At 43.4% G+C, this 13,553-nt stretch overlaps 1 protein-coding gene across 6 annotated transcripts in view; it reads right to left on the reverse strand.

Moving 5' to 3' along the window:
* Window positions 1–13,553, reverse strand: part of MTA1 (metastasis associated 1) — a 427,965-nt gene that overhangs the window by 340,709 nt on the left and 73,703 nt on the right. For all 6 annotated transcript variants that reach the window (XM_082242913.1, XM_082242912.1, XM_082242916.1 and 3 more), the window contains exon 4: window positions 10,909–11,035. In XM_082242913.1, coding sequence (XP_082099039.1) covers window positions 10,909–11,035 — 127 coding nt within the window. The remainder of the gene's footprint in view (window positions 1–10,908; window positions 11,036–13,553) is intronic.

Below are 13,553 nucleotides of genomic sequence, written 5' to 3' on the forward strand. Positions count from 1 at the left end.
TTTAAATGGCAACATATCTTCTTAGAAGGGAATAAGAAGTGAAAGGAATTTTGTGAATACTCTAGGGCAGGGATATGCAAACTGTGGCCCAGTTGCAGAACTTCAAGTCCCATGAGGCATAGCAAGACCCTGACAGCCAAAAGCATGACACCCAGAGGCATGATGGGACTTGTAGTTTTGCAATAGCTGAGGGCCACAGTCCGCATACCCCTGCTCTGGGGGAAGAGGAATGGGCTAAATGACAGTGCAGCAAACTGTACGTGATGGCCTCCTACCAAAAAGAGTAAAAAGCACATCTTTGATGTCTATGGATGCCAAATACTCCCCTTTGTCTCAGAAAAACAATAAGTGACCTTTCAGGATTCCATGCAAAATTTTGAATTGTAAAGGTATTTGTTATAAAAATAGTGAGGGTGCGCTAAAACAAGTGGTGAAACCAACCTATGCAACTCAAAAATTGCAATAAAACATATGTGAATCAAAAAACATGTGTAGGATGATGAATAATGTGAATAAATATATTAAGGATCCAAAAATTATATAAATCATAAGTCCATGATAATAAATCATGAGTGTACATATGTGGTCATTTCAAACTGATGATCCAACGAAACACAGTGCTTCTCAACTTCAATGTGAAAAAACCCACCACCAGGTGAAATTCCTCCTTACCAGGGGAAAAATAAGGTGCAAGCAAATACAAGTAAACTGAGAAAACACAGCAATCCCAGGTGCTTCCAATCTCCAAGTGAAAATCACCCAAATTGAAAAAGAGTTTCTGGTCCCTTTGTCCCCGAGAATACCCACGATATATTACCTTTCCGAAGGTACACAAGTCTTACTAGACCACCAGGAAGGCCCATAGTGAGTGGGATTGATTCCGTGACCTCCAGAATAGGAAGGTATGTGGACTTCTTCCTGCAACCACTAGTACAAGAGACACCCGCCTATTTGAAGGACACAACCCAATGCATCCAGGAAATGACCAAGTTAGAAGTTAAAGGTGAAGTGTTGCAATTACAGCATATGTGACATCTTTATACATGGTAATACCACATCATATAGGATATGAAGCCGTTTGCACATTTTTAGATGCGAATTATGAGATTCCGTTCATTTTGGACCTTCTCGTTTTTGGCACAGAACATAATTACTTCTACTATGGTCAGCTATTCTATCGTCAGCGCTAGGTGTAGCTATGGGGGCCAAGTTTGCCCCCAGTTTAGCTAACCTATTCATGGCCTTGTGGGAGGACAGAAATGTTTTTTCTAATAGAGCCAAGGAACTTATGTGGAGGCGTTACATAGACGATACATTGATGGTATGGCAAGGAGATGAAAACTCACTGAAAATTTATATGGAAAACTTGAATTGTAATGATTGGGGGATTAGATTCACGTATCAACATAGCACCAGAGCAGTGAATTTTCTAGACCTGACCATCTTGAGACATGGCTCAGGCTTTAAGACCAAATCCTATTTTAAACCCACTGATAGGAACGGTTTTATAGCGTTGGACAGTTGCCATCACCCCACCTGGCTTAGAGCTGTACCCAAGGGACAGCTCAGGAGAATCAGAAGAAATTGCACAGAGGATCAAGATTTTAAAAAAACAAGCACTGACTTTAAAAACAGATTCCTAGAAAAGGGATACAAACCTGAAGAGCTGGAGAAAGAAATCCAAACGTTAAGTTTGGTTAAACAAGAGACACTAGTTGCACCAAAAGAGGAAGTAGTTCCTAAGAAGAACAATTCCAATTTTGAATATGCCTTTCTCACCCAGTTTTCATGCCACTACAAATGGTTGAACCATGTGTTTCGGAAGCATTGGGGAGTCCTTCAAGGGGATAAAATCCTTGGACCCTTGATACCTACCACCCCAAAAATCATTTACAGGAAAGCTCAAAATTTAAAAGATCTGATAGCACAGAATCCTGGGGAGAAGCCTCACATGTCAAGGATTTTTCCTGACATGAAAGGTTTATTTCCTTGCAAACATTGCAGAATGTGCAAGGAAGCAAATACCGTCAGGACCAATAAATTTTCCTCCACAGTGACGGGAAGAGAATATCCAATCAAGGAATTCATCTCCTGTCACACCAAGGGGGTGGTATACCTATTACAATGCGAATGCAATTTTAAATACGTGGGGCGAACCATTCGCATTGCTTCTATACGTATTGGTGAACATCTGGCCAATATCTATAAAGGTTTTCCAGGGCATAGCTTGTCTCAACACTACGCCAAGTGTCATAAGAAAAATCCTAAGAACTTGAAAATAATCGCCATTGAAAAACATGTGTCCCATTGAAAGGGGTAGCAATCTGAGAAGCTCTATATCCAGGAGGGAAACCTTCTGGATATATGAGCTCCGATGCTCCAGACCTCTAGGACACAAGATCGAGTGGGATATCAATGCCCATATTAACAACAGTGGATTTCTTTATTCACATACATTTTAACATTTAAAAAAAAAAAAAAAATTTAATATTTTTAATACCATTTTAAATAAAGGTTTCAATTTTAATAATTTTAATATTTTAACTTTTAACCAATTTTATTCATATTAATATATATATGTAACGAAATTTAGGATTTTAGGCATATAATGTTGTATGTCTGCCAAGTAATCCCAAGAGGAGTATATTTATTGTAACATATGTGAATATTTATAAAATACATGTATTTTCCCTAATTTAAATTGTGGTATGGGTGCACAGGAACTATGGAAATGTCTACTTCCGGTGTCACACTTGGGAAAATCGGATCGTTACTGAGAATTGGTTTATATTCTATATAGGTTTAATTTGGTCAGCACATTGGGACATTTCATATCCTAATGTAACAAAATTACCTTTCTTTATTTGCATCTTTACATTTGTACCCATAAGGAAGAAACAGACGGTTTTTCTGCAGACACCGGAAGTATGGCGGCTAGTTCTGGTGCATAAAAGGCGGAAGTGACGGTACGCAAACCACTCCTATCTCAGTTGATGTCCAATAGGAAGAAATGCATCAGAAAGGAGGCGTAACCGTCACTAACGTCACTCGCGGTCCGTGCTGCAGCCGGGCGCGAGTCTACTTAGAAATTCCCCGCATGAATTACATCTAAATGCTGGTTTACATTTCATCCCATGTAAGTGCAATACTGTCTGTCTTAATAAACTGTTTGGAAGGTATCACACTATTGGCTGCTTTATCTTTTACACCATATGTTTGGGGGATCATCGGTTCTTGTGGTCTGAGAGATACCTTGCTAAAAAGGTTGGAAGCAGAGGAGGAGATAGTGTATGCTGCTGGAACTACAAGCGCTTATTATCTGCAGTTCGGTAAGGGACCAATTTGGGTGATTTTCACTTGGAGATTGGAAGCACCTGGGATTGCTGCGTTTTCTCAGTTTACTTGTATTTGCTCGCACCTTATTTTCCGTCTGGCAAGGAGGAATTTCACCTGGTGGTGGGTTTTTTCACATTGAAGTTGAGAAGCACTGTGTTTCGTTGGATCATCAGTTTGAAATTACCACATATGGATAGGCTTGTGACGGCATCAGATTTTCATGCTGCGATTAATTGATTAAGGTTTTGCCACGGTATACGGTATTATCACGGTATTCTATTATTAAATTTAAATTATTAAATTTCCACCTCACTTCAATTTCATTGCTGAATTTAGGGGCTTTGGTTCACTTATGCACATTATTATATAGTCAGTCAGTACAGACTCTGTGAACCAGGCCTAAAATAGGTCATCAAGCAGTGTCTGGCCTAACTGGTGATAACTGGTCCTGGCGCTCGGCTCCGATCCGATGGCCTGGTCATTAAGAGGGCAAATCCTTGTGATCAAGAAGTTGTTAAACCTGAAGGAGGTGTTTATAAATTACTTTACTATTGCTTTAGGCCTGGTTCACATGTATGCGGGTTGGCGGTTCACATGTATGCGGGTTGGCGGCCCACATTTGCACAGGCATAGCAGCCCATTGATTTGAACGGGCTGCTATGCCCTCATTTTCCGCAGAAAAAAGGTGCATGCAGCATTTTTTTAAAATTCAGTGGCCTTGAAATCCATCCTGCTTTTGCACCATGCGACTAACCTGCAGTTCCTGCTCTGGCAAGCTTTCTGCATTTTTTGTATACGTGGGCACGGCATTTAAAAACAGTTTGCGTGTGCAGCAACGGCAGGTAAGTTGCATGGTGCAAAAGAAGGATGGATTTCATGGCCACTGCATTTTTTTAAATTCTGCATGCACCTTTTTCAGCTGAAAACGCAGGCATAGCAGCTCAAGCCCATTCACATCAATGGGCTGCTATGCCTGTGCAAATGTGGGCCCCCAACCCGCATACATGTGAACCAGGCCTAAAGCAATAGTAAAGTCATTAATTGGTTAAACCTGCAGGAGGACCGGTGTTTTTATCTAGCTTGGAATAAAGATCACGATTCTCTCACGATTCTCTGTGTAACAAAAAAAAAAAAAAAAAATTGAGATAACTTTACTGTTACGTTTTTTTTTTTTTTATTCATTAAAGTCTATTAATTGCGTTTGAAAGACTGCTGCGCAAATACAGTGTGACATAAAATATTACAACAATCGCCATTTTTTTCTGTAGGGTCTCTGCTAAAAAAATATATAAAACGTTTGGGGGTTCTAAGTACTTTTCTAGCAAAAAAAAAACTGATTTTAACTTGCAAGCAACAAGTGTCAGAAAAAGGTCCAGCCATTAAGAGGTTAAACTTCCTTTCTCCCTGGCAGAGGGAAGGAAAAGATACAATGTAATCATTTTTGTTTATAGTTACTGGGAGACTTAATGCTGAAAGGCATTAGCTGTGTGAGTGAATGAGTCATCCAGCTCACTGAAATGTATCAATTCACAAGTCAGATCCAGGAGCAGAGAAACTCGGTATTTTAAAAATGCCACAATAACAATACCGTGGCTATGCAATACCGCGATATATCGAATTACCGAAAACCGGCATATGTCTACATATGGACACTCATGATTTATTATCTATGGACTTATGATTTATATAATTTTTGGATCCTTGATATATTTATTCACATTATTCATCATCCTACACATATGTTTTTTGATTCACATATGTTTTATTGCAATTTTTGAGTTGCATAGGTTAGATTCACCACTTGTTTTAGCGCACCCTCACTATTTATAATTTTATTCATATTCAAAAAGGTACTGAATATCGGTAGCAGCTTTAACACCTATCAGCGCACCCTCCCAACAAATATAAAGGTATTTGTTAATGGGATTTTAACTCCAGGATAAGACAAATCTATATTGTAACCCTTTAAAATACCACCAACTGAACCCACAGGTCTGGGGCATATAACTCAGTGCAAAGAAAACAGATGCTCGCTCCCCCCAGCTTAGGAATGAGGGTGTATCTTTGTTGAAAAGAGGGCTTTGTCGCCCAACGTTTAGGAAAGGTTTTGAAGTTGAAGCCTGAGAGGGAAGATCCTTCCCTCCCACAACATCTTTGGTAAATTTTTCAAGTGCCTGACCAAATCGATGCGCTTCTTCAAAGGGTATACGTGTGAGGCATCCTATACAGGCAGCTTCAGACAACCAGGCTTTGAGCCATAAGATTCAGCACGTGTGAATGAAGATTAGGGCCATTCTGGAAATTTGCTTTATTACTTATTTTTAGACATCCACATAAAAGACCAGAGCAGAAGGTAATTGCTCAGTTAAGGCATGGTCCTGGAATACAGGATCATGTTGGTTGTTCATTGCCCTAGTCCAGTTGGATGCAGTTTGACAGGCAGAAATCACAGCTGGTTGCAGAGCTGGACCTGCAAGTGTAAAGAGAACATCTTAAAAGTCTAATGATGGGCATACATGCAATTTATTTTGAAGAAAGAAAGAAGAAGAAATTCATCCATTCGCATCGATCGATGTGGATGAAGAAATCTCTGCCAAGAAGAGTATTAAAAAATATATGGCGAAGCATAGGGGAGATCCGCCCTCTGTGTAAACCCCATCCCCTATGCTTCGTCATACATGCTCTTTTTTAACCACTTCTGGACCAGAAGGTTTTTCCCCTTAATGACCAGCACTGCGTTAGACAATTGCGCGGCCGTGCGACGCTGTACCCAAATAAAATTGATCTCATCCCCCCCACAAATAGAGCTTTCTTATTCGATCACCTGTGCGATTTCTATTTTTTGCGCTATAAAAACAAAAAAAAAAAAAAAAAAGAAGAGCGACCATTCTGAAAAAAAAATATTGTACACTTTCTGCTATATAGCATTCCCAAATAAAAAACATGAAAAAAAATCTAAATTTTTCATCATTTTAGGCTAATTTGTATTCTGCTACATATTTTTGGTAAAGAGAAAGAAATGGATTTTCTCTGAAGTTCATTGACAGACGCAGCTCCATATTCTTCTTAACCATTGGGTTATGCTGCCCCCTACCAGAGTAGGACACAAGCCAGGAAAAAAAAAAAAAAAAAAAAAAAACTTTACCACGCCTATGGGGCAGTCCCTGAATGCATACACCCACTCACTCTGCTATAGGATTCAGTTTTGTTGCAAGCAGTGTCAGAAGTAAAAAAAAACCCAACCAACTCAGAAATAGAGGGGCGGGTGCTGCGTCTGTCGAATTTTGGAGAAAAGGATTTTACAGTAAGTCAAAAATCCAGTTCTCTATCGTTCATGGACAGACGCAGCTTCATATTCTAGGGGTGGTGCAGAGAAAGAATGGAATTCCCCAAGGCCTAAACTTAGACAACCAGTTAACATGGAGCTCATCCAGGAACCATTGGAGCTCACCTAGAAACACATACGCCCTCAAAAAGAACATTTTCTCTTTTAAACAGAAGCCTGCAAAACCTTGCGGCCAAAAGAAGCATCCGAGGATGCCAACACATCTACTTTGTAAAATTTTGTGAACATGTGCACAGACAACCAAGTTACTGCCTTGCAAACTTGCATTACTGACGGCCGATGGCGAAAAGCCCAAGAAGCACTCAGTCCCTTGCAGAATGCGCCTTCACAGGGGAAGGTGGAACCTGAACCTTCAATGAATAAGCCTGTACCACAGTCTGCCTGATCCATCTGGATATGGTCGCAGCAGACACAGCCATTCCCCTTTAGAGGTCCTTCCGTGAGGACAAAAAGTCTGATTTCCTGAAAGATTCAGTAGCCGCCAGGTAAACATTAATTGACAAACCACATCTAAAGAACGCAAGGCAATTTCCTTGGGATGCTGGGACTTAGGACAGAGTGAAGGCAGCACAATGTCTTTAGTCAAATTTAAATCAGAAACCACCTTAGGAAGAAACAAGAGATTTGGACGAAGTACTACTTTATCTCTGTGGACCACCAGATAAGGTGATTGGAAGGACAGCGCCGCCAATTAAGATGTTCTGCGAGCAGAGGTAATAGCCACCAAGAAGGCTACCTTCTGTGACAGTGTACGTAGAGGAATCTCCCTAATGTTCTCAAAGGGAGGCTTTTGAAGAACAGACAGTACCAGGTTAAGATTCCACGGAGGTAACTGGGACCGTATCGGAGGAGCCATATGGCAAACCCCTTGAATAAAAGTACGAATCAAAGCATGCTTAGTCTCTATTGTTCGATGACAAAGCTTGGATATCCACATGCTACTGATAGAGATTTATCCTCAAGAAATGGGACTTCCTCCTCCCCCCCCCCCCCCAACTATCTGCGAGGTCAGAGCTGATCTGGACGCCCTCCTTAACCGAGAGAAACTCGACTTAGTAATTCACAAATCCAACCCTCAACGTTTTCACATGAAATGGAACTCGTATAGACAAATTTCATCCATCATACTTTGCTTCTCCCACATCTGGCTAATTACTCCCCGATATACTTGATAATATTTGCTCCCTTGATGATTGACGTAAGTCATGGCATTGTCAGATTGATTTCGAACTGGACAACCCTGAGGGCGATTTTTCCAGTGACTCAGACAAAGCTTTATCGCTTGGGAGTTCCAGAATATTGATCAGTAGTCTGGACTCTTCCAAAGTCAAGGTCCCCTGGACACACAGCTTCCCAAGCACTCCATCCCAAACGGGCAGGCTGGCATCCGTGGTTACCACAGTCCAAATGCAATGGGAGGAAGGACTTGCCCTGGTGTAAGGCCAACAAGCAAAGCCGCCACAGAGCAGCACTCCTTGTGCGGTGACTCAACCGAATCATATTGTCCAAGGATTTTGGATCTTTGTTCCACTTGACAAGAATTTGCCTTTGCAGAGGTCTCGTGTGGAACTGAACAGAACCGCCTCGAAGGTAGACACCATCAGACCTAGAGCTCGCATGCAAGTCCGCAGGGAGGACAGGTTGCTGGATAACAGCAAATTAAACACCCTCTGCAATTTTTGCAGCTTTTCCGGGGGAAGAAACACCTTGACCGAAGCGGAGTCCAGAGTCAGTCCCAGATAAACCAACTTGGAGGTTGGGACCAGAGCAGACTTTTTTAAATTGATAGTCCAACCGATCTCTTGCAGAGTCCGTACAGTGATAGACAGATTGCCCACCAGAACTGAGTGGGAATCTGCTCTTAAGAGAAGATTGTCCAAGTACCCCAGGACCACAACCACCCCACCACTGTCGCAGTAAAGCCAATACCGGAGCCAACACTTTTGTGAAGACCCTGAGGGCGGAGGGGAAACCAAAGGGTAACGCCACAAATTGATAATGCTCCTCTCCTACAGTGAATCTAAGGAAACGCTGATGTCCAGCCTAATTAGGGATGTGAAGATATGCGTCGATGTCAACAGAGGCCAAAAAGTCCCCTTGGTGTAGGGACGCCACTACCATGCAAAACCTCTGAATCCGCACAAAGCGATTTAGAGCCTTGAGGTCCAGATTTGGGTGCACTTTTCCCTCTTTTCTGGGAAGAGTTAAATTTGAATAAAACCCTTGAAAGCGTTCCCAGGAGGGAAACGGTACAATCACCCCTTGTGACAGAAGGTCTGTACCGCCCCTCGCAGGTTCCGCAACCGATCTGGAGATAGGTGTAGATTGGACGGGAAAAATCTGTCTGTCTGAGGATCAGAACCTGAATTCAATCTTGTAACCCAAATAGCTTAGATCCTTTCTCCTGCATGCCGGAGGCAGTAAAGGGCTGCCTGTGGGCTGTAAAACCAGCTTTTTAGCCACACTATGCGTCTGAAGGCTACCCCTACTGCGGATACGCTGGCTACAAGAGGGGCCGCATCTAGCAACACATCACATATAAATAGTAGGGCTTGGACCATTTGATCCATTAGTTCTGCAAGGCCCGGAGGGAGCTGTTCTGTTTCCAGGTCACCTTTTAGTAACTTTGCCCATTCCGTTATGGCTGGGACACCAGAGTAATCACGAAGATCGGTTTAAGTTTTGAGCCCACTATCAAACATAAGTGGTGGGACAGAGACTCAATCCTAGCCACAGGGTCTTAAAAACCGGAGACTCCTCCACCGGGACCACAGTAGATTTGCTCAGTCTGGGGACTGGATTGTGCACTTTCGGTAGAACGGTCCATTTTGTGGATACAGCGTCCGCGAATGGATAGGGCCTCTGAAAACGATTCGACAACACTAACATCTGTTTGAGGCACCCCCCATTGGTCAGAGACAATTTTGTCAAAAAGTTCCGGACAGGGGAAAACCTTGCCCGACTTTTGGGATTTGCGAGTGCCAAAAGATACCTGCGTCCCTGATGCTGCAGAATCATCAGACATTTTTAGAGCTTACTACACTGACACTAAGTGCCACCACCAGCGCGTTTTCCCGCACGGTTACAGACAAGGTTATGTCATCCTCGCCATCTGAGTGCGATGACACAGAACCCTTAGGGTAACCTGCATCCGCGGCAGCCATATCTACCTCAGAATCTGAGGAGGCAGGGGAGGACATAGGGCGCTTTTTACTAGTGGTATTTTTTAAGACCAAATCCAATTTTGACATCAGGTTTTCCAAAACTGCTGACAGGGAGTGAAAGGGTTAACGGGGGGTGATCAGGGAGTTACATTTTTATTGGGGGGGATATATGGCGGGGACCCTAAACCTATTTGGTACTTCCACTATCTGCCCATCACACTATCTGAAGTTACAGGTGACACCAATACAGTGATCAGCACATTTTATCTGTATACTGTACATAGTGTGCACGGTGACGGAGTGAAAGGGTTAATTGGGGGGTGATCAGGGGGTTAAATGTGTGCCTGTGTGTACTGGTTTCAGTGTGCTGCTTCTGTACTCAAAGTTGATGTTCTCTCCTCTCACGCTGGGACCAAAAAGGACTCCAGGAGAGGAGATTACACAGGCACAGGACATTCTGCAATTGGTCAGAACCGATCAACAGGTCCAGGCCAAAAATCATTGGCCTGGACCTGATGACTGATCAGTTCTGATCCGAATCAGAACCCCCAAATCACCCCCACCCCCCAGCCCCACGCGCAACCGCCGTACAGGTTGGACGCTTCACGCAGCCAAGCCAGCCTGCCGCAGTTTATCTGCAGCGGGCCATCGGCAAGTGGTTAATAAACATACACCATACTCAATCGAGTGTGTTCACTCCTTGGGAGGCAATGGTGATAAGCTGATTAGATTTTGGTAGAAAGTCTATCATTAAAAATCCCCATTAACATGGAAAGCCTCTGGCTGCCTATTTTGAAGTGAACAGATGTCGTCATGAAGCTGCTTCAGTGAATCATTAGCCACAGCACTTGAGAACACGGACAGTTACAAAGAGTACTACTGTAAACTCAGCAAATACAGTGGTGTGTACATTCAACTTTTCATTTTTATAAAAAGACAAAACGAACTTATTTTGGAGTGTAGCTCACCTGCCGGTACATTGAATAATAAAACAGGAATGTGATTACAAGATTTTTTTGGGTTATTTTTTCCAGCGCAGTTTTACTACTGGACACAACTTACCGTATATGGGTAGCTGGTAAAGATTCAAGCTGTCTAGATAAAAACAGCTCTCTGTGTCTTAATTGGTGCTTTAATTTTTCAGGTAAATCCACCATCTCTGGATTTTCCATTTCTTCCTCCATTTCTCCTAAATGCAAAAAAAAAAAAATGTTTAGCATAAAGACAATTTCTCTACAAGTCACCTTTTGAAACAAGAGCTTGCTTGTCTGGCATAGGTTGGCTCAATAAAATTCAAAATGCAACAATGCCCTTTTTCAAGAATATTGCTGTATTCTTTAATGTTATTGCGCATTTTTTTGGCTTTCGGTGCTGCAACCCCCTCTTTTTTTGTCTCTTATAAGCTTTAAAGGATTTACCAGGAGACAAGAAAATTTATATATACACACACACACACACACACACACACACACAGTATCTCAAAAAAGTGAGTACAACCCTCACATTTTTGTAAATATTTTATTATAACTTTTTATGTGACAACACTGAAAAAATGTCAATTTGCTACAATGTAAAGTATTGAGTGTACAGCTTGTATAACAGTGTAAATTGCTGTCCCCTCAACACAACCATTAATGTCTAAACCACTGGCAACAAAAGTGAGTACATCCCCAAGTGAAAATGTCCAAATTGGGCCCAAAGTGTCAATATTCTGTGTGATAACCATTATTTTCCAGCACTGCCTTAACCCTCTTGAGCATGGAGTTTACCAGAGCTTCACAGGTTGCCACTGGAGTCCTTTTCCACTCCTCCATGACGACATCACGAAGCTGGTGGATGTTAGAGACCTTGCGCTCCTCCACCTTCTGTTTGAGGATGTCCCACAGATGCTCAATAGGGTTTAGGTCTGGAGACATGCTTGGCCAGGTCATCACCTTTACCGTCAGCTTCTTTAGCAAGGCAGTGGTGGGCCAACCAGAATGTCCAGAATACCTTCCACCTCTATTCCACGCAGAAGCCCCGGCAGAAGTTTCAGTGAAGGAAACGCATAGATCAGCCTATACTGACCCCAAGGAGCCACCTCCTTCTGCCGTCTGTGGCATCGGCCAGAGGATCTCAAGATCTGGCTATGAACCTCTGCACATTCTTTTTGAGACGAAAAGCTATCAGATCAACCTCGGTGTCCCCCACCTGCTCCAAACCTGGGATGCGCACAGCAGAGAGCGCTGGGACAAACTTCTGCCCAGACCAAAATTTTGGTCACCTACCTGGCCACAAAAAAACTCTTGGTGTCCCCCTGGTGATTGATGTAAGCCACAGAAGTGACATTGTCCGATTGATCTTGCAGACGAGTCGTCCAGTGGCTCAGACAAAGCTTTATTGCTCTGAGCTCCAAAACATTTATCGGTAGTTTTTGACTCTTCTACTGTCCAGGTTCCCTGGGCACAGAACTTCCCCAGCACCCCGCCCCAGCCCGACAGGCTGGCGTCCATGATTACCACCGTCCAAAACAACAGGAGGTAGGACTTGCCCTGGCATAGTGCTGGAGAGCAGATCTGGTGTTGTAGCTCAACCTAATCAAATTGTCTAAAGACTTTGGATCCTTGTTCCATTTGACCAGAATCTCTCTTTGCAAAAGGTCTGGTATGGAACTGAGCAAACAAAAACAAACCGCCCCGAAAGGTGGATACCATCAGACCCAGGGCCTGCATGCAAGTTCGCGGAGAGGACAGATTGTTGGCAAACAACAACCGGATCGCCCCCTGCAACTTCTGCACCTTGCCCGGGGGAAGAAAGACCCTCGCCAAGGCTGAATCCAGAGTCGGGCTCAGATAAGCCAGTCTCAAGGAAGGTATCAGGGCGGATTTCTTGAAATTGATGGTCCACCCAAACTCCTGCAGGGAGCTGACAGTAATCGTCAGATCACCCATCAGGGCTGAATGAGAGTCTGCTCTAAATAGATGATCGTCCAGATACCCCAATATCGCAATCCCCCCGTTGACGCAACAATGCCAAAACAGGGGCCAGTACTTTGGTAAACACCCTGGGAGCGGAGGCGAGATCAAAGGGCAAACGCCACAAATTGATAATGTTCTTCTGCTACGGCAAAGCATAGAAACCGCTGGTGACCAGCATAGATAGGGATGTGTAGATATGCAACTTGATATCTATGGAGGCCAAAAAAAGTCTCCCTGGTGTAGAAACCTCTGTACCCGCACAAAGCGGTTCAGAGCCTTATGATCCAGAATTATACGCACTTTGCCCTCTTTTCTGGGCACAGTAAACAGGTTTGAAAAAACACTTGAAAGCGTTCCTGAGACGGAACTGGTACAATCACCCCTTGCGACAGCAGATCTTGTACCGCCTCCCATAGATCCTAAAACCGGTCTGGAGAGAGGCGCAGGTTGGACGGGAAGAATCTGTCCGACAGACGAGACCGGAATTCAATCTTGTACCCTGATCGGATCAGTTTGTGAACCTACTTGTCAAGGAAGTCCAAGGTTCCGAAAAGAAGCAAAGGATTCCCCTCCACCCCAGAAGCGGGTGAGGGGGCGCCCCTTCATGCAGACGAGGATTTTTAAGCAGATCTGGACTGGCCGGTCTTTGATTTATCGGACCTTGGCTTCTTGGCATTCACAGAAGACCCAAACGGCTTCCATTCTTTCTTGCAACACGGAGGCACGAAAAAGCTGCTTACGAGCAGTGAA

Source organism: Pelophylax lessonae (assembly GCF_965119305.1).
Source record: "Pelophylax lessonae genome assembly, chromosome: 13".
Lineage (NCBI taxonomy): Eukaryota > Metazoa > Chordata > Amphibia > Anura > Ranidae > Pelophylax > Pelophylax lessonae.